Source organism: Theobroma umbraticum, unplaced genomic scaffold (genome assembly GCF_002168275.2).
Source record: "Theobroma umbraticum cultivar Fairchild unplaced genomic scaffold, ASM216827v3 scaffold_67.0, whole genome shotgun sequence".
Classification (NCBI taxonomy): domain Eukaryota; kingdom Viridiplantae; phylum Streptophyta; class Magnoliopsida; order Malvales; family Malvaceae; genus Theobroma; species Theobroma umbraticum.
Window position 1 is genome coordinate 554657 of NW_018397262.1, and position 21770 is coordinate 576426.

Here is a 21770-nt window from a genome sequence, read left to right on the forward strand (position 1 = left end):
TCTTTAGCAGTTTTTTCATCAACTGAATACTCTCCAAACTTGGTTCACAGAACAAAATCGTATCATCAGCATACTGTAAATATGAGACTGTCAGCCTTTTACTTCTTATTTTAACCCATCAACATATTCCCATTACTTCAGCCTTTCTTATCAGGCAACTAAGAGCTTCCGCTACCATATTGAATAGAAAAGGGGATAAAGGGCAGCCTTGCCTAAGTCCCCTCCCCATACTGAATTGCTTAGTCAGAACTCCATTCACCAACACTAAAATCTTTGCTGACGTGATACACTCTCTAATCCAACTAATCCATCTTTCCCCAAATCCCATCTTACTCATGACAAGCTTCAAGAATCTCTAACTAACACTATCATATGCTTTCTCGAAATCAACTTTCAGAATCACCCCGCCTTCTGCACCTTTTTTCAATGAATCCACAATTTCATTTGTAATAAAAGAGCAGTCTATTAATTGCCTTCTTTTTATGAATGCAAATTGATTTTTCCCTATAACTTTACCAATTACCATTCTCAAACAATCTGCTAAAGTCTTTGCCACAATTTTGTACAAGCTACCCACTAAACTAATTGACTTGTACTCACTCAAATTATTTGGGTTTTGGACCTTCGAAATTAAAGCAATGAAAGAAGAATTAACCCCATATCCCAACTGACCATTTTTGTAGAATTTTTTCATGAAATCTATAATGTCGTCTTTGACTACTTCCCATTGATTCTTGAAGAAATTTAAATTATATCCATCCGGTCTCAGAGCTTTATTCCCATCGCATCCTTGGATAGTACCCCACACCTCTTCTTCCTTAGATGGCTTCTCAAGGAAGCTAGCTGATTCAGGTTTCAGTTTCTCAAGGTTGCAGTCAAGATTTATCAGCTCCAACACTTCTTTAACATTATAAAGATTTTGGAAATGTCTTTCCACTTCACCTTTGATTGCTTCTGGTATTTCCTTCATTCCATCCACCCCTTTAATTTTGTCCATTCTATTCACTCTCCTTATAATTGAAGCCATTGCATGGAAGTATCTTGTGTTTCGATCCCCTTTACGCACCCATTTTATTCTTGATTTTTGCATCCATTCTCTTTCTTGTTTTAGATATAAAGCCCATAGCTCCCCTTTTTTTACTATTAACTCATCTCGCAACCCCTCATTGTCCCCTTCTTCTTGAATCTCCATATACTTCAATTTGATTTCATCTTCCAATACTTGAATTTTGTGTGGGGTACTTTCTAGTTCTTTATTTTTCTATTCTTTGATTACAATCCTCAAATTTCTCATTTCCTCCATACCTCTCCTCTGCTCCTTTTAGCCTCTCTTTTTTTTTTCTCCAATAAGCTGCCATCAGATCCTGAAAACTCTTTTCTTCAAACTAAATATTAAAGAACTTGAAAGGTCTAGGCCCTCATTCCACTGCCCTTTTCCTGACAATCACTGGATTATGATCTGATAAGGAATTAGGTAAGCATTCTTGAATCAGATCCTACTCCACTTGAAGCCATTCAATATAAAAAGAAACTGTTCAAACGGCTAAAGTCCCCCCTTCCCTGTATCCACAATAGGTATATTTATCCCCCCTCAAAGGTAAATCCACCAAAGCCATGTCGTTGATAAAATCCCTAAACGCAGTAGCTGACTATTCACATTTTCCCTGTCGATTCTTTCATCCTCTTCCTTAACCGTGTTGAAATCTCCTCTTAAACACCACATTGCTTCTCTTTCCTTCATCTTCTTCCCCAATTCTTCCCAAAGATTCTTCCTTTCAATCTCTTCATTAGGGGCATACATGTTCATAAACCCACACATTTTATCAATATTTTTAACTATCCCCATAAACATCATAAAATATCTACTTTTAACATACTCAATGATTTCCAAAAAATCCTCTCTCCAAATGTTGATAATGCCTCCAGACCTACCAACTGATGGCACTACCTTCCCCACCATCTTTTCATTCCCCCCTAACCTCTCAAAGACTTTTTTATCCACTTTTTGCAGCTTGCTTTCTTGAATAAAAACTATGTCTGGCTTGTTGTTCTGCACCATTTTCCTCAGTGCCCTCTTTTTCTCATTACTGCCCTCTTTTTCTCATTCTTCCCCAATCCCCTTACATTCCATGTTATAATTATCATATCTAAAAACCACCCACATTGAAAGAAGACAAACCTAATCAATTCCTCTTCATCATGCAATCTTTCTTTCCCATTTCAATGAAAAAATCGACCACATCTTCTCTTTTCTTTCCGAACTCCATCCCGATTTTATTGTTAACTTCCCATATTTGTTCTGCTTCTTTTTTTGAAGATCCCTTACTTTGTCTTTCTTCTTTGCTCACTATTCTGGGTTCCTTTTCTTCCTCCCAAATTAACCTCTTTTTTCGAGCCTCTTTTTAATTTCTTTTCGTATTAACTTTTTATATCTCGACATTTGTCCCATTTTCCTTTCCAAGTTGTCTCCCCCCTCTCTTCCACCATTTGTTTGCGTTTTTGCCTCATCAAGATACTCCTCAGTCTTAGTCTTCTCCGAATCTTCCTCATTTGTCTTATAATTCATTCATTCTCCCAACCAAACTCGTTCTCTCTTTATCTCCACCTCTTCATTGCCTTGATAATCATGCCTATTTTCCACCTTCCCACTTTCCCTTTCATCATTTCCTTTTCTCCTAAATCCTCTGCATTACTCTGATATTGTTTGTTCTAAATCCTCCAATCTGCTTATTTCTTTAGCAACACTACTTACTTCCCCATACACCCGTGCTTGGAGTCTTCTGCCTTTCACTTTAACCATTTTTTTGGATTTTATCCCAGATTCCGTTGTTTGAACTCCTTTATTCAACGAAGAACTCATTACCCTACTGCTTTTGTTTGCCTCTCACTTCTCTTTGTGACTGATCTTTTCATCTATACCCTTCGCTTCTCTAAACACTAGTTCCCTTTCTCTCCTTTTTATTTTTCTCTCATTTTAATGTTACTTTCTGAAGAAGTTTCCAAGATCTTTTTCTTCACATCCAACTCGACCTTTACCCTTTGTAAGATGGCCTTCATATTTCTCTTTAGATTTAACCTCTAACCCCTTTATCAACTCTAACTCTACTTTTTTCCTTCTGTCATTCTTTGTGTTCTTCTGGAATGGGCTAAAAACTCTCTTCTTATTTTCTCCTTAAAATCTGAAATTCAATAACAGTCCCATTATTACAAGACCCACACTCATGTTTCAAACTTACCACCCTCCTTTCTGTCCATTCAGGGAAGGAATCATAGCGCAAGTCTGACCGATAGGGGGCTTATATGTGATCGTAACTTTCTGTGAAAAAGAGGAAATGAAAGTACTGCTTGAGGACTACATGGATCTATATGAGCCATTGTTTCAAAGTTAACCCTCTACTATGTTAGGAGGAAGAGAGGAGGTATCAGTTGTGGTCAAATTAGAGCCACTTCCATCTATTGGTATGAAGATGAGTTTAAAGTTATAGGAGACTCTTGGAGAAAATATATCAAATCGGACAAAGATACTATGGATAAGTGAAGGTTTGACCAAGCAATGATCCTAGTTGAAGTGGAATCTTTAAAAAATATAACGACCTTCACACACTTAATGGTGAACGGAAAAGACTTCTTCGTGAAGGCATCTATAGTGGACATTATCAAAAGTGAGCCTAGAATCAGGATTGACCATGCAGGGGAAGACACATCAGAGGAGGATTCAAGTGAGCAGTGGTTAGAAGAGGGTGAGGTACAAAGGTGGGAAGAAGGCCTGGATTCGATGGAGGGTGACGACATTTCAGACAAGAATGAAGGGGCATGGCTGGGTGTTCAGAACGTCGATGAATACAGCGGCGGGATGAACCAAGAGAGGGAAACACTCGAAGGTGAAGAACCAAGTGACAAAGAAATTACTTAGAAATCCGAGTCAGAGGATGGTAGGGAGGGAAATTTGAATTTTGAATTGAGAAGAAAAGAAAGCAGAGACAAGGCAAACGTCGAAAAGAAAGAGTCAGAGTGTTGTTGGGGAAGCAAAAACAGCTGTAATGTTATTTATTTTATTTTTTAAATAATGTAATCCAATGAGAGATTGTTAAATTTTCTTATAAAATTAAAATGTGGACTTATTTATTTTTTGTATTTTATCAAAATTAATCTAAGTGAATTTAATCTTGATTAATAGACAATATTATAATTTATAAGATACTTTAATAAAGTGAGTTAGACTTCAATATTATATCTTTGTCTGGTCTATCAAACAACATTAAGATCTCACATAAGGAAAAAATTTTAATACATTGAATCCAAACAATTAATATGATTAGCTTTGTTTTTGTTTTTATTTTAAATCATATATTAATAATAAAGCAATGTACTTTTATATTCTAAATTACTATTGTGATTGATTTCTCATTAATATAAATTAATTATATAAATTTTATGTAGCATAATGCTTTAATAAGTCCCTAAACTATTTAAAAATATTTAAATAAGTTATTTTTTATTGTGTACACTCAAACTTCGTATATTTATTTTAAATAAAAATTTTTTTATTATTAATAATTGATTAATTATTATTAATAAAAATATCAGTTATCATTTTATATCCAAATAGCATTAACGTGGAAAGTAAAAAATATCATAATAAAAAATAACATACTATCATTAACTATAATATATTAGTATGCTATATTATAATCAATTATATTGTTTTAATCAAGAAAAAAAATTTTAATACATTGAATCTGAACAATTAATATAGTTAGCTTTGTTTTTATTTTATTTTAAATCATATATTAATAATAAAGCAATGTACATTTATATTCTAAATTACTATTATGATTGATTTTACATTAATATAAATTAATTATATAAATTTTATGTAACATAATGCTTTAATAAGTTCTTAAACTATTTAAAAATATTTAAATAAGTTTTTTTTATTATGTACAATTAAATTTTATATTTTTGTTTTGAATTAAAATTTTTTTATTAACAATTAACTAATTGTCATTAATAAAAATTTCAATTGTTGTTTTATATTCAAATAATCTTAACTTGAAAAATAAAAAATATCACATGATCATATTATCATTAACTATAATATATTATATTATAATTAATTATATTATTTTAATATATAATATTAACGTAATATAATATAAAATAATAAATAATATTTTAACTAAATTAATTGTTAGTGATAAAAATTTATTTGATTTTAAATAAAAAATATAAAAAATTATTTTATTTAAAATAAAAATGTAAAAGTTTATTTAAATTTTTTTAAATAATTTAAAAATTATTTTTTATATTATATCAAATGAAAACATCAACAAAATTTAAAAAAAAGGCACTAACCGACGACAAACAGCGAATTAAATGAAGGCAAAAATCAGAGAAAGTTGAGAGAGAGGTGGAATGCGAGGGATCGGTTGTGATCCAAAGGAAGAAAGAGTCCAATTCTTCCACCTCCCCTCCTCCTTCTCCCTAATTTCAATTCTTTCTTCTATTCATTGACCAAATTTATATTAAATATTTTCATTTGTTTTTGTTCCTTCCTTCTGCATATCGCAAGCAGATACCAAAAATGTCGATCAACATGAAAACCCTAACCCAAGCCTTGGCCAAAACAGCTGCGGTCATCGAGAAAACCGTACAAACAACCGTGCAGGAGGTTACCGGACCCAAAGCTCTCCAGGACTACGAGCTCCTTGATCAGATCGGCTCAGCCGGGCCAGGGCTCGCCTGGAAGTTGTACTCTGCCAAGGCGCGTGACGGAACGCGTCCCCAACAGTATCCCACGGTGTGCGTGTGGGTGCTGGACAAGAAGGTGCTGTCGGAGGCACGCGCGCGTGCGGGGCTGTCCAAGGTGGCAGAAGATTCGTTCTTCGATTTGATACGGGCGGATGCAGGGAGGCTGGTTAGGCTGAGGCATCCGGGAGTGGTCCACGTGGTCCAGGCTTTGGATGAGAATAAGAACGCGATGGCGATGGTTACCGAGCCGTTGTTTGCGTCGGTGGCTAATGCGCTTGGGAATGTCGAGAATGTTGCCAAGGTCCCTAAGGACCTCCAAGGGATGGTACGTGCTCCCCTATCTTTTTCTTGATGGAATTTGAATTGCTTTAGTTTTCCTTGGTTTTTTTTTCCCGTAATTTTTTTTAGTGAATTTGCATTTGAATTACGCCATTGCTTGGTATCAATGGTTGAACCTTAAATGCTTCTAGGTGATCCAAATGTGTGAATCCATATATGCAAACCAGTCTGTGTACTACTAGGTAATACTGTGAATGGTTATTTCAGTGATGTAGTTCTTTAGGATCAGTTTGGTAGATGATGGTGGAATTAGAGTGGCTTTATCCAATTCAGTAGATTTACTTTAAGTGGTGAATGGTGATTTCTACATAATTTACTACATATATATTTGGAAGTTGGTTGATATGCTCAATACGAATTTGGGTACATAGATAATTTAGCAATGTTGGGTGTTTTGCTTAGGAAAAAAGAATTTGGCAATGTATGATTTCTTTTGTTTTATATCAACAGCGTTTTGGAAGTATCTGAGTTTTAAGAAGCACAATTGTTAAAATTGAAGAAGTGTCAGTTTGGACTAGGAGTGAATATCTTCAGTTGCAAGTTTTGAAGTGGGTTGTGGTTGGTGGTCAAACACAGTCCAATTTTAGTTTATTCCTGTATTTAGAGGCAAAATGTGTCTGGCAGTGGGGAAACAGGCTGCTGCAAATTTCCCTGCCTGTTTGTAGAATAGTAGGTTTAGTTGAAAATTTGGGGGTTCTCAGGGTGGAATCAATTAGAAAATATGTGCAATGCTTAGAAGGTCTTAAGGGGATAAGAAAAGTAGATTCGATAGAATTTCAGAAGAGAATAAGAAACTACGCTGACAGATGTGTTTATAGTCCTTACTGAGAAATATCCAAAAATATGTATTTAAGTTCATCAAAAACATATCAATAATTTATGTCATCATAGAACTCTATTAAATCTGCAATTACAAGATGGAGATAGGGAAGGCTTACTAATTATAGATTGAATTAGGGGATAAAATCTTTAAGTTTTAGCAATCATAAGCAACTTTAGGGAAAAGGTTAAATCATTGGATTGGGATATAATGAGTGTCTGTTCAGCAAAACAGAAATTCACCAATACTTATAGCTGCTATAAACTGGTTAAACTAGTGAAGAATTGAATCAATGATCTAAAAAACTATCAATAAGATTTTGTCCATGGACCATGACTTCTTTGTTGCAGACCCATAATTGTTGCCCCAGGGTCATTCAAGAAAAAAAAAAAAAACCTAATTGTAGCCCTTGACTTTCAAGGAGGAATATTAAAAAGAATTTTTTATGTCAGCAAAAGGAAAGAAAACGAATAATCAATTTGTTGTAGCAAAAACTCAAAAAACTGAAATGTACTTTTGGGGAAATCAAGAACAAAAAGCTCAAGCGAAAGTTATTAGTAGTTGTAATAATTTAGATAAAGCTTGTTTCCTCAGGCTACCTGCATTAATGCTTGCTTCTTGATAGAATTTATGGAAAAATCAACTTTATTGATTTTTTTCACAGATATATGTAGAGGGACAGCGCATTTTGTAATGAAGATGGAAATGTTTGCTTGTGAGATTATTTGAGTTTTTGATGATTTTAATCTTGAGTAAAGGTGTAGATTGGTTTAAAACTTAGTCTTACTCTTAGCCCTTAAATGCCAAGTTATTCTTGAAAAATTATTTTTTTTCTATTGTTTGGATAACATTGTAGAACATATGTTTTTGTTGTTTGGATGACATTATTGAAACTATTTTCTGATTTAGAAATTAGAATTATTTTAGTAATTTTTTTGACAATAATAATTCCAAAATCATGTACAAGTTAATATAGTATTTGAAAAAACCCATCCAAAATCTGAAACTAGCCACAATTCAAAACCCATAAAAGAAAAAAAAAAAAAGGCTAGTGGACTTGTCTTTATCCCAACTTCAAGCTCGATTCTTCACATCTCCACTATTATGAGATACAAACAAAATCAATCAACTTGAATATAGGGAAGTTGGAAATGAATTAATGAATGTGAATAGAGGTTGTTTCTTTATTCTTTTGATGGCTGCATAAAATTAGAATGAAGAAAAGATTAATAAATAAATGAACTCAAAACAATCTGAAACTATATAAACCAAAAATGGTGCATGCCTTGAGTAGGATTATTTCTTAGTCATTTTCTGAAAACAATGAGCAAAGTTGCATAGGTAAGATTTACTTCAAAATTTTTATCATTAGTTCATCAAGTGCTGTGGTAAATGTTTTTTGCACATTGTCCATTCCTTGTTTATCTATTGGGTCGATGGGTCTCCACCGATAGGTCTAATGACAGCGGAGCCTCAACTGCTGCAACTTGTTGGTCTTTGATGGAAGGCTATTGTTGGCAATGGAATGGGAAGAGGGAGATTTTCTGGTGGAGGAGGTTTAAAGATGGAAAGGGACACCATGAAGGAGAAAAGGAGATTGTGGAGGTTTAGTTGGAATCGTGGCCTGTAGGGATTACCAGAGGTTTTGCTGATGGTCACCGTTGATGGGTTGCTACATTTGGATGGTTTGGCTGTTGGGCTGCAAAGAGGGAAGGTTTGGGTAGGTGTTGATGGGTTGGGGGCTTTGAGGAAATTGTCTTTTGCTTTTAGAGAAAGAAGAAAATTTCCTTTTTCTTTTTGAGGTTTTTTTCTAGTGACTCGACGTCCATTTCTGTTCACCAACTTATTTTCTGATTCCCGAATGTCAGAAAGTGCAGAAATGAACTTGTGAAAGTCAACTTCTAGTGAAACAAACAGAGCCATTACTTTGAAGTTCAGTTTGGGTTTTCACCATCCTAAAAAGGAGGAATTTGGGATGTATTTTATATGTCCAAAAATTTGATTTCCATTTGGTCTCTACCTTAATCCACATGTGTTGGAAAGTTTGGGGGTGAAGAGATTAGCGTGAATGGGTGGAAAGATGACTAGAGTGGGTTTGAGCAGTAAAAAAAAATTATTTACCTTTTTCTCAAAGTGGAGAGAATAGAAGGGTAAGTTGTAGGTTTATGGGCTACAACTACTATAATCCATCTTGACATTATTATTAAAATACAGTTTAATGGTTTAAAGGGAATGACAAGAAAAGAGTATTAAAGTGAATACTTTCAAATCCTTTTGATTTTGGGGGACTCTAAAAAGTGACATTTTGAGGGGTTTAATTTTACTGTCAAACTATATTCCTCCCTTTTAAGAAAAATTTCCAAATAGGATAAGGGTTTAAATTTTACTCCCTTTCACTTTTCTCTCCTTTATTTTGCCTATATATGAAAACATTGCAATAACATTGAGTTATTGCTAGGTTGGAAAGTTTTATTTCATTGGTCAAATGTAACATTAATGGAAAATCCCATGGTGGAATTACATGTGCCACTATTTCATTGGTCAATATAAAATAAACTAATGTAAAAGAATCTATCTTGATTGGCCATATTTTGGAATAACATAGCTTTAAAATAAATTTAGGTTTGCTTTTTATTTAACACAATCTGAAAGCCAGCAACCTAGCACAATCAATCGTGATGCAACTTCTCAGACGAGCTAGCCAGATCTCCAAGGAAAAGCCTAACCTAAGCTCACTGCATTCCTTGGCCAGAGCTTTCTGTTTAGCCTCTGTCCCCATTCGAGCCACTCTCTTCCTTGGCAAAGACATGAGAGTATATGTATGAAAGCATGTTTGCTTTTAGTTTTTCTTAATTTCCCTGTATTAGAGTTTAGATATTCACTTGCAAACTCTTTTTAATTGTATTCCTGCATTATATTATAGATGTACTTTCATTACAATTTGAACATGCCCTCATACACATTGAGTTATTGCTAGGCTGGAAAATTGACCTTTTTTTTTCCTTTTCAACATTAGATATGCATGTGTCTTATATTTGACATGTCTTTATAAGATGAAAAAGCTGTTCTTGAAGATTCATAACGTATGATGAGTGCTTGTATTATATGCCACCATGTTATGTCCTCATTATCATACCCTTTATAATTATAGCAAACTTAAAGTTTTTTTGCATTGCAGGAAATGGGTTTGTTGGAGGTGAAGCATGGTTTACTTCAGATTGCAGAATCGTTGGATTTTCTTCATAACAATGCACGTCTTATTCATCGGGCTATATCACCTGAGGTTACTTCTTTACCTTTTTCTGCTTAATTTGTTTCCTGATTTCTTCTAACAGGACCACTGATATTTGAAATCTTTTGTTTCCCTTTTCTGCATAATTATTTTGATGTGCTGTTATAAAGAACTAGTGACAGTTTAGTGGCTGTCCTCTGCAGTGTTTTATCCTCTTCTTCCTTATGATTATTCAACATTTTGTCCCTTTTGACTCTTTGAAGGTTTTAGGCCTGGCTTTGTTGTTTACTTTTTTCCATTTTTCTCGATTGTTGAAAAGAGATTGATGTGCCTTTAAGACTACAGGATAGATCGTTGTGGGTAGGGAACTGCCACATATGTGTGTCTAACGACTGAGTTGTACCTTGCAGAATATTTTGATTACTTCAAGTGGAGCTTGGAAGCTTGGTGGATTTGGTTTTGCAATCTCAACAGATCAGGCCTCTAATGATTTAGCTAATGTGCAGGCCTTTCACTATGCTGTAAGTTAAACTTTTGAAATTTCAAGGGCTTAGCAGCAAGTGGTAAGGGTGGAGGGGGTTTCTGAATATATCCTAGGTTCAAGCCACAATACTCCTTGTAACCCCCCCCACACCCCTCCCCCTCTCCCCCTACCAAAAAAACAAGAAGAAAAAAAGCGATAATGACTGAAATGGAAATATAAAACAAGTGAAATAAAAACAAAGAAAAATCCATTTTCTCTACTAGTTCACTCTATGATAATTTGATTAATGTTATGCTGTCTTTGATTAGTTCGCCTTCGTAATATGGATATGCATGTTATGTGTATTTTTATGTTCTAATGTGATTTGTTATAGATGCAGTATATGGTTGTACATGATTATCTTACTTATTTCTTACTGTTTGTGCATTTTGGAATGGCATTTTAATTCTATTCTTCAACCATTTTATTAGCCTTGGCATCAATGCTTCTCTGTGCATTTTAAGTGATATTCTTTCACCTCTCCAGGTTTTTGCTTTCTTCTGTGTTTTTTCGTTTTTGAGTTGTTTGCTATGTGGTGATTTCATTTCGAATATGAATATGCTACTTATGATGTTTTATCAAGCACTCAGTATGATGGATGAATTTGCTATGTTTCAAATGATGATCAATATTTAGCTATATATTCTGGTTTGGTATGGTCTGTGCAGGAATATGATATTGAAGATTCTGTCATGCCCCTTCAGCCCTCACTGAATTACACTGCACCTGAATTGGTTCGTAGTAAAGCATCTTCAACTGGATGTTTTTCTGATATTTTCAGTTTTGGTTGCCTTGCCTACCATTTAATTGCTCGAAAGCCTTTGTTCGACTGCCACAACAATGTCAAGATGGTACTTACTAATTTAAAATTTTATCCTTTTACCATTGCTCATAAATTGATCCAGTTTTTCTTATCTTTAAACTTAAAAAAATGCTTTCCTTTAATAGTCTGTTGTAGTGATGCTTTGTCTCTAGCAAAGTTCTGTCTGAGATAGTATTGGTGATGCCTCACATATTGTTATTACTGTTGAATTTTGGGAATTAAGAGTGTTGACATAAGTGTCCTTTCATTACCCAGCTTATTGTTTCAGTTCCTATCCCAGCAAACTTGGCCACAGGTATTGCTTTGTGGTGATGTTGGCAATGTTTCAAACAGGCATGTGTCAAAATCCCAAAGCTTTTTTCACTGAGAATGTTCTACTGCTGTCCATTGTCCCCTCATGCATTTTAGTCAAGTGTGTGTCAAAGATTGTTTTGGGGACTTAGGAACTGAACAAGGTCAAATAAACATACTGTCCATTGTCCCCTCATGCGTATCAGTCAAGTGTGTGTCAAAGATTGTTAGGAACTGAACAAGGTCAAATGAACATGCTGTAGTTATGTCCCTTTGCAGCATACTAGACATAACTACTGTATGTCATAATATGTTGTTTTTTTGTTTGGGGTGTAAAATACATAATAGAGTTAGTGTATCAACATATCTCAGCCTCACTGCTTTATACTCTTTTTAATTCTATTTTAAAGTACTAGTGGTTGATTCTTGTGGTTTTTTTCTGCAGTATATGAATACATTGACATACTTATCCAATGAAGCCTTCTCCTCCATCCCACCAGAATTAGTCCATGAGTTACAGAGGATGCTCTCCGCAAATGAATCTTTCAGGCCATCGGCACTGGATTTTACTGGTAAAAAGGGGAGCCTTGTAGACCTTGTCATTTTGTTGGTATGTCAGAAAAAAAATAAGGAAAAAAAGAGAAGATTTTCCAATAACGGAGTTTGTTTCCTGTATGCAAGTTTATTTTGCATTAAAAAATTTTAAGAAGATGTTGTGGGCTGTGATCATCCCTCTACCAAAGTTGTACTGCATGTTGAGTGAACATGGAGTTGTTGTGGAGAGCAATTAAACATGCATTTAAATTGCAGTTTTTCTTAAAATATGAACTGCCTCTCTAAAAGCAGTGGCTCTGTTTTAGCTATCCTATTTAAGTTGTGGGGCATTTTAGATGTTCAACATAATTTTCAGTTGGATTTGTGATGTTTTGTCTTTTAATGAAACGCTTGGTCCATTATTGTCAAATATTTGATTGCTTCGTGATTTATGAGCTCTTCTCGTCTTAGATGGTCTTATATTCTCTCTCTCTCTCTCTCTCGCTGGTATCTATTTTTGACACCAATAGCAGAGATGATTAACTTGGATTGTGTGTAGCTAAATCAGGCTAAATGGCGTGAAAACCCTGTCAGTTTCACATTTATTACTGAACTGGCATTTAAATTCTACTTTTTGAATTATTTTATTGGTTTTGAATTTTATGTATTGTATTTGCAGGTTCTCCATTTTTCCGGGATGATACTAGGTTGCGTGCTCTTCGCTTCCTCGACCACATGCTTGTATGTGTTTCGATTTTGCTTGTTTAGCATGTCACTAAATGCAGTCATCTATCCGTAATGTGCTTGAAATAAGTTCTGTGAAAATGCTAAATTTTGGGTGACAATTTTGTTTCCTTGCAGGAAAGAGATAACATGCAGAAGTCTGAGTTTTTAAAAGCTTTATCTGATATGTGGAAAGATTTTGACTCCCGTGTGTTGCGCTATAAGGTTTGAGCTTTTACTTGACTATCTACTTGCTGTGTTCCTAAATTTTGCTTAGTGTGTAGTAGAAATTTAATTTGGAAGTACCATTATAGTTAGTAAACACGGGGATGTCTTTGAGGATTTTGAGATTCTTATTGAAGAAATATTGGAAAACATACTTTTTCTTGATTTTAACAGTGTTTTTTCATGTGTGTATTCTCCTTTCCTCTTCCCAGTTTCTTTCTCTTTCATGGAATGATGTTTTTGATATTCTTCTAGATCATGAAGTATCCTCTGTATCCCATTCCTTTTTTGTTGCTATTTCTGGTACATCAAGCTCAATGAGGAGATCCTAGTGGTTCAGTTATATTATCAATTGCTTTGGCAGACAAAAACAAGTGAATAAGATTTTCTACATGCAGGTACTTCCGCCTCTTTGTGCAGAACTACGGAATTTGGTAATGCAGCCAATGATTCTGCCTATGGTTCTCACAATTGCAGAGTCACAGGTACCTGTTTCTCTATTAATGAGGTTTTGGAGTATCAACACGGTGCCTCTTTCATTATTTGCAATTGAAATTGCAAAATATTTGTTTGGAAATGGTGTTGGCCTTTGAAAGTGTCTTCACGCTAACCTTTCTAGATTAGTTGTTAATCAAGGAATGTCTTTTGGTACCTTCAACATGCTAGATATTTTCACTCTAAATAGTGATTAACCATTTCCTTTTTAATCAAAGCTCTATTTCTGCAACCAACCACTATTATTTTTATGAGATATAATGCGTAGTCTGAGTTTCTATCTTTGCTGCTGTTCCTTGGTCAACAAGTTTTTATTTTCCTTTAATTGGTTGTGCTACCTACTGAATACTTTCATACTGAACAAAATTCATTTCTAAATAAGGTATTTTAATTATTTTTAAATTGTCTAACCAACAAACAATGAATTAAAACTATGAAATATGACATGTATGATGTAAATGTATAAATGCTTAAATATATGTTACGGATGTAAAGTTTTACTTTCTCTAATTCAAATTGAATGTCTACCTTACTATTTTAGGATGTTTCAAAATAATGTCTACTTTCCCAAGATGGAAAACACTTTTACAATATTACCCTTCACTGAAATACTAACTTTAGCTGGACCCCTCTTTAACTTTTACAACTTTTAAGGTTAATAGTTGAAAAGTGGACACTTGATTTGGAATGAGGGAGTAGTATATATAATAATTGTTGTAGTTTACGTTTGAATAAGTATATTAAGGTTTGAAGCATGAGCTATAAAGGAACACGAAAAAGCTTCTTTGTGCTCTATTAGGTCCATGTTCCTGGTTCTGAGTAAAAGCAAGGTCTCTTTTAATAGTGTTTCTGGGTGTGATTTTAAAATCTTTTAATAGTGTTTCTGTGTGCGATTTTTAAATTAACATATAGCAAAGATTTAACAAGTGCTAGCTCTGTGGACCTCACGTCTCTCTCTTTCACAGACCAACTCATGCACACACAAAATTCCATTTAATAAAATGGCTAGGACTTGCTAATTTATTTAACTATATTTTAAATGAGATGATAAAATGGTAGTTTCTTTCAATGTTGCTGAAAATCATCATTCTATGATGGCTAGAGCCATTTGGATGATCTCTTGTGCTGCTTGTAATTTCAATGAATTTAACATTTATATATCGAATGCCAAATATAATTCAACCGTAATGTTAAACCATGTTTAAATTTTCTCCCCAAAATTTGTTCTACATTTTATTGACTTGCAGTCATGCACCTGTCCTTCACCTATTTGAACTTTCTTTGAGCTTTATCATTGGGTAATGTGGTGGAAGTTATTCTCTTAATTATCTTTTGTTCTCTGTTAACAAAATGTGAATCAAGTGGTAAGTCCACATGTAATATCAATTGTCTGTTATGGTTTTAGCTAGTAAAATCGTACTTTTCTATCTTGTTCAAGCAATGAACTGACTGCTTGAAATGTTTTGTAGGATAAAAATGATTTTGAGTTAGTTACATTGCCAGCTCTTGTGCCTGTCGTGAGCACTGCTGCAGGAGAGACCTTGCTGTTGCTGGTCAAGCATGCAGAACTTATTATCAACAAGGTGACTAAAGTAGTATGCTCAATGAAAGAAAGCTCTAAATGGTCAAAATTTCCTTCTTTTTCTTTTAACATAATTAGAGGATGGAGTGGTGTAATTTTGTTTGTGAATATGAACAAGTTGCTATTTATATGATTTGGATGCAAGTGATGAGGAAGTAGCTTTATCTGGTTTGGGACAGTATTCATATTGTACTTTAATGACTATTTTGGGTGTGCCATTCTTTTTGAATTTCATGAAAGCAATTACAGTGATATGGGTTGCTGAGTGTAGTTTTCTCCTCTTGTTTTTTCTTGGATATCCCCCCCTCTCCAAGCCCGCAGTCTCCTCAAACTCAGTGATCTAGCAGAGCTAGGTGGTTAGGGTTTATTTTCTGATATGAAATTGTTAAGAAAAGAAAGAAAATTGAATAAAGAAATGAGAAAAGATTGCTAAGCTTCACATCTAGGGTTTAGGAGTTAAATGGAAGGTTGACTGCAGCAGAAAATAAAGAAGTAAGAAAAGATCATAAGCTTCAAACAAAGTGTTCCTTAAGAGTCACACCTATGGTTGATTGCATCAAAAATCATGATAACCATAATTCTGGAAATTCTCTTATAATAATTTTATATCTCAATTGAAAGAATACATTGATTTATATAGATTCCTAGCACCCTTAATCCTAAAATAGATAGAACATCTCTTCCAATTAGGACTTCAACTATACTCCAAATAGACAACTAACAAACTTAACTTAAAACAGAAACCAATAGGATAAGAAAAAACCCAAACTAAGATCCTATGCCCTAATATAAATGCGAACTACCCAATATAACCCCAGAGCCCTAATACTTCGAAATTAGAACATAGAACTAGTAAGTAACAAAATAAAATCTTAAGCAGTTTAATATGCAAATTATCTTTGCATGCTGCTCACTGCCCCCATCCTCCTTTATTTTATTGGCTGTTTGTTTGAGCTTTATTTAGGTTACAAGTTCTTGTTGTCACTAATGTTTCAAGTACTAATAAACATTTGATATCATTATGAGGGATTCTTCCTTAATAATATCATTGTTTAAAATCTTCTGGTACTTTACTGAATAAAAAGATTCAATATCTGTCCAATCTATGTTCTTCAGATAAAAGGACCTATTGGTGCATAATGTGTACTTAGATTTCTATGGGTAGTTATCTTTTTACTGCTATCAACTAGCTGGTCATTAAAATCTCAGGAAACATAGAGAAATTCATGTAAATGAAGAAGCTTGATATTATAATTGCTTTCAGACAGCCCATCCAATTTTATTGGGCTTATGCATTACACTTCCACTATGTAGTAATTGCTGAAAAGGCTTCTTTACATAGTATGAAATGGCAATATCGTGTCTCCCATTTTCTTCAGTGACTGGTTTTCAGTATGAATCATGCTCGATCATTTAATTATAGTTATTCCATTTTTACTGTAGACAAGTCCGGAGCACCTAGTATCCCATGTCTTGCCCATGCTTGTTCGAGCTTATGATGACAATGATCCTCGCATACAAGAGGAAGTTTTGAAAAAATCTGTATTCCTTGCCAAGCAACTTGATGTGCAGGTGATTTCCATGCATTATTATTATTTTTTAATTTAAATGGGTTGTCATTTTCAGAATTTACTTTCTCTATATTTTGTTGTATGCAATAACACTTATCATAAATGGGCTGCGTATCTGTTGGTAGAGAATTAGAAATGTTGCTTAATTCTTTTTGACTATTATTGGTTATTGGGTATTAGAAAAAGGGGAAAAATTCATTTGTACATTTTGATTGTTGAATGATGTAAGTTATCCCTAGAGTAGATACTAAGAGGAATATATGAATCTCACACTTAGGTCTCACCTTTTTGTTTTTCATTTTTGGCTTTTAAAAGAAGATAAGTTGAATTCTTCTGCCAATAGATGGAAAGTATAAATTTATTAATCACAGCTTTAGCTGCATTGCCTATGGATTTGAATTGAATCAAATGTGAAGTTGTCTTAAGGAATGATTGGTCAAGAGACCAAAACCTACAATTTTGACCTGCAGTTTGGCATTTTTCTTGAGTAATTGTGCCCAAGTTTTTGTTAATTGCTCAACATTTGACCAACTTGTTCTCTTTCTTCTCATTGTTATGGATGTGCATTTTTCTTAGAAGCTTTCTATTTTTCCATGTTTTCTTTATCTTCATGAGTAACTTAATGCTGTAAATATTGTTGATTTGTGTCACAAAATCCTTCTTAAGCCACAGCCCATAGAGTGTAATAAAAATTCCCAGTATATCTAAGAACTTTTTAGTAGGTTAAATTTTGTTCTTCAACTCATAAATGCTGGATCTGTAAATTTACTTTTGATGGTTCATCCCTGGGGAAAATAAATTTACTCCTGCATAGCTTGAGTTTCTTCTCCATTTTGTCATCTTACTGGAATAATAATGTATGCTTAACCTATCATAAGTTATGTTCAGTACCTTGAACTTCTTCATAGTGGACTTTAGCTTCCTTTTTGTTTTTTTTTTTTTTATCAAAATAATCTTTCAAAAGAGAAGCATGGTCTAAATTTATAGTTTTGAGTTCTCCCTTTTAGCTATTATATTCTTGCTGATATTTTTATATGATGGAGAGTACTAACAAGTAACAATAGGTTATTTAAAATTATCGTTTGTGCGTTACAGCTTGTGAAACAAGTTATTCTGCCTCATAGTGGATTTTGTTTGAGTATCTTTAAGCACTTTGCAGTGCATTGCAGCTTTTTTATTTATTTAATTTCATGTTTTAAAATGGGAATTATATAATGTGAAATATGGATTTGACAGTACGATATCAATTACATTGTATATTTCATCCATATGTTCTGAGTTCTTTTTGCTTTTTATTTTTGGTGGCTATTATATTCCTGATGATAGTTTTTATGTTAAAGTTGTTAACTTTATGTCTCAAATTATTTTTTATGCTCTTCAGCTTGTGAAGCAAGCCATTCTGCCTCGTGTTCATGGCTTAGCTCTTAAAACAACAGTTGCTGCGGTATGTATGCATTTTTTTTTAGTTAGTTTGATATTGAATTATATAGTCATAAATGATGCATCTTTGTTAGTTATAATGATAAGACTAAACACTGCTATGTCATATCACCCATTACAAAAATGCCGTCTGTGATAAATTGGTCTGCTTCATATACATTAGTTAGTGCTGCTTGAGGTAAACTTAAGGTTTCCTTGTGTATATTCCCAGCTAGTTTCCTCAAAAGACGCATGTGCCTCTAAGAATTCGTAAAATTTCGGTGTATAAGGGAGAATCAGCATGTGAAATGTGTCTTCATTGTTGTTTCTAGGAAGACATCTAAATTCTAACTTCTTCTTTCTTGTGATTCTCTATAATTCAAAATACTCATTGGAATTGGGTGAAGCAGCAGATACATCGGTTTCTCAAAGTTGGTGTGGAATTCATGGCATTTTGAAAAACAAAAAAAAATTAAAGCAGTTTAAAGTACCTTTTAAAATAACATAGCTACTCTATTTATATTTCCATGGTTCTCTAAATGTGATAGTTTCTTCTGAACCTCTTAGTTGGTTTGTTTGGGCAGGTCAGAGTGAGTGCTTTGCTATGCTTAGGGGAATTTGTTCACACTCTTGATAAACATGCTGTGCTGGATGTCTTGCAAACCATTCAACGTTGTACGGCTGTTGATCGTTCTGCTCCCACTCTTATGTGTACCCTAGGGGTTTCGAACTCAATCCTCAAGCAGGTAATGGGCTTGTCTTTTAGTTGCTTAAGTTGTATTTCACTGGTATGTTGGGAACTCTCGGTGACTTACAGCTCTTAACTGTCTTCCCTATTCATCTTGCTCAGTATGGAGTCGAATTCGTTGCAGAGCATGTCCTCCCTCTACTCACACCTCTTCTCACTGCCCAACAGTTGAATGTTCAGCAGTTTGCCAAATATATGCTCTTTGTCAAGGATATTCTCAGGTATTGTAGTTACTTTGCCAAATATATGCCCATTGAATTCCCTCAGAACCTATTTCTCTTTACATTTGCATGATTTCATGGGAGAAAATGAATTTTTTCTTTTCTTCTTCTCTCATTTACCGAATGATAATAGTCGGTCGTACTATTATTATTTTACCACTTTCTTTTGAAGATGTTGTGATTTCTAGTTTTGTTTTAACTCAGAAAGATAGAAGAAAACCGGGGGGTTACTTTAACTGATTCTGGAATCCGAGAGGTAAAACATGCTGCTACTGCTAATGGGCTTGAGTCTCAAGCCTTGAGCAAAGCAAGTGGAACTGTGGCTTCAGCAAAAAGCAGCCCAGCATGGGATGAGGACTGGGGTTCTACTACCAGAGGAGCTGCCACTGCCACTGCCCCTGCCAGTGTTTACCAGCCTTCCAACGGCAACTTATCTACTCACTCTGTTTTGGGTGATAAATCAATTCAATCAGCGGCCAGACAATCACAGTCTTCCATGATATCTACTGTATCTAGCCAGCAAACTTCTGTTTCTTGCCCTGCAGTTGACATTGAGTGGCCTCCACGTACATCTTCAGGTGTTACTGCACAGTCAGGCAATGGTGAGAAGCAATTAAATGCTGGAATATCATCGCCTATAAATTTTGATGAATTAGATCCTTTTGCAAACTGGCCTCCACGGCCTAGTGCTACCGCAAGTGGTCCTGGGGCCTTCAACAATGGCACCAAGGGGCCAGCCACGAACAATTATGGATCCAGTTCTATCACAAGTACCCCAAACAACAAGAGCTACCAAACGGACAGCAGCAACAGTTGGGTGTTCAGCAACCAAAACTCTCAGGAGCTACTAAGACCTAATCAAGGGAGTGCAACTTTGAATGCAAGTATTTTGAACAGTGGGGGTCTCCAGAACTCTCTTGGATTCATGAAACAGAACCAGGGAATTTCAGCCTCAGTGACTCCTTCATACAGTAATCATAAATCAACAGATCTTGGGTCTATATTTGGTTCTAGCAAGAATGAACAGGCTGCCCCAAAACTTGCACCACCGCCGTCAACTGCTGTGGGTAGAGGAAGAGGCCGAGGAAGGGGAGGAAGTTCAACCTCAAGGGCTAGCCATGCCAAACCAACACCTGAACAGCCACCTCTTTTGGATTTACTGTGATAGGTGAGTATTGCTTTTATTAGAGCAACGCAAAAGACGAGATCTTGAAGGTGCCTTGAATATAACGGCCATCTCCACGTTGTATAGAGCTTTGCCAGATTCTGCTAAAAGCTGTTGAGCCTGAAAGTAAATTTATTCATCTTGGGATGATAGTCATGTGGCCTTTGTGGAGATGGTTTTGTTTGTTATATTATAGCTTTGTTGTGGGCTTGTTTGTAGCTTTATTGTAATTGATCCATCAACAGGATACATGATTTTTTATATTTAAAATTTTGTATTTACCTCTCTTAAAGTAATGTTGTTTCTCACACAGTTTCTTGACTATTTTTGAGATATCTGCAGCTGCATACTGTAATTCTTGAAACATGTCAGTGATTTGATGTGGAACTAATTAATAAAGGGAATTGAAATCTTTTGAGTCCTTAATTTTGTTATATCTTTGATTAATAGTAGTGTGTTTAAGGCATTATGATTCCCTCGCTTTTTGTAGCAGCTTTTGAATTAAGGTGTTAGTGTTTTACAATGTAACGTAATTGTAAGGAATGTGATTACCAGAGGATAAGGCGTATTTGCAATAACAGCTGTTTGATGTGATGTTTAAATAATAGGTGAATTTTTTATTTTCAAGGGAATATTGCATCTAGAGACATAGGGAGAATAACTAGTAGTAACTTTTAATCAGTTTATTCTTAATAAATTGTGTCAAAGGCATATAGATAATCTACTTTAATATTTAATTCAATTGTTGTTAGCTAAAGTCAGTCTTTCAACAGAATTTGGATTTAGTGAAAGACAATTCAAGGTCATGGCTGGTGAGAACCTCTTACTTAAGGCTTTCTCATGCTGGATTTAAGCATACCTTTGCTAGAAATCATAACCATTAAAAATGGAGGTCTATCTTGAACTTTCCCATATTTGTGAAAAAGGTTTTCGAGACAGGAAAAAAAAGACATGAAAGCAGAAAAAAATAGAGAGAAACCGAGAAGAAGCCTTTGAGTAAAATTTGAGACCAATCGTGAAGAACCTTTTGAGCCTACTCATGAGCTAGATTTTAAAAGAGTGAGAGCAAGCGATTAGTGGGATTCTTATAGGGTGACGAGTAGAGGAAAGGATGGGGTTTTTAGGAGAAATGGGATTGAAAAAGATAGTAGATTTGTGACTTTTGATATCTCTAGGTGGAGAAGAGGAGTCTTCACAACCTTTGTCAATAATATTAGCGGCACGATTGGATGCAAAACAGTTGAAGGTCTTCTTCAATAAGTTTAGGATTGTCATTGACTGTTTCATCCTTAGACAATCAACAAAAAA

The 21770-nt window shown here is 34.6% G+C and overlaps 1 protein-coding gene across 1 annotated transcript; it reads left to right on the top strand.

The window, feature by feature from the left end:
* The first annotated feature begins 5348 nt into the window (after nucleotides 1–5348).
* LOC110419019 (ARM repeat superfamily protein) lies at nucleotides 5349–20888 on the top strand. Its single transcript, XM_021431884.1, has 14 exons — nucleotides 5349–6076; nucleotides 10089–10193; nucleotides 10553–10663; nucleotides 11334–11516; nucleotides 12225–12351; nucleotides 12993–13054; nucleotides 13175–13261; nucleotides 13660–13746; nucleotides 15226–15339; nucleotides 16782–16910; nucleotides 18291–18353; nucleotides 18913–19074; nucleotides 19179–19297; nucleotides 19502–20888. Exons 1-14 carry the CDS (start codon nucleotides 5585–5587, stop codon nucleotides 20460–20462), a joined length of 2802 nt encoding a protein of 933 aa, XP_021287559.1. The 5' UTR covers nucleotides 5349–5584; the 3' UTR covers nucleotides 20463–20888.
* Nucleotides 20889–21770: the final 882 nt, after the last annotated feature.

What these genes read in the sequence shown, in the direction of transcription:
- LOC110419019 (XM_021431884.1), top strand. Translation starts at nt 5,585, where the DNA reads ATGTCGATCAACATGAAAACCCTAACCCAAGCCTTGGCCAAAACAGCT. An exon ending in TCACAATTGCAGAGTCACAG is followed by an intron (nt 13,747 to 15,225) that starts GTACCTGTTTCT and finishes AATGTTTTGTAG; the next exon opens with GATAAAAATGATTTTGAGTT. An exon ending in TTAAAACAACAGTTGCTGCG is followed by an intron (nt 18,354 to 18,912) that starts GTATGTATGCAT and finishes TTGTTTGGGCAG; the next exon opens with GTCAGAGTGAGTGCTTTGCT.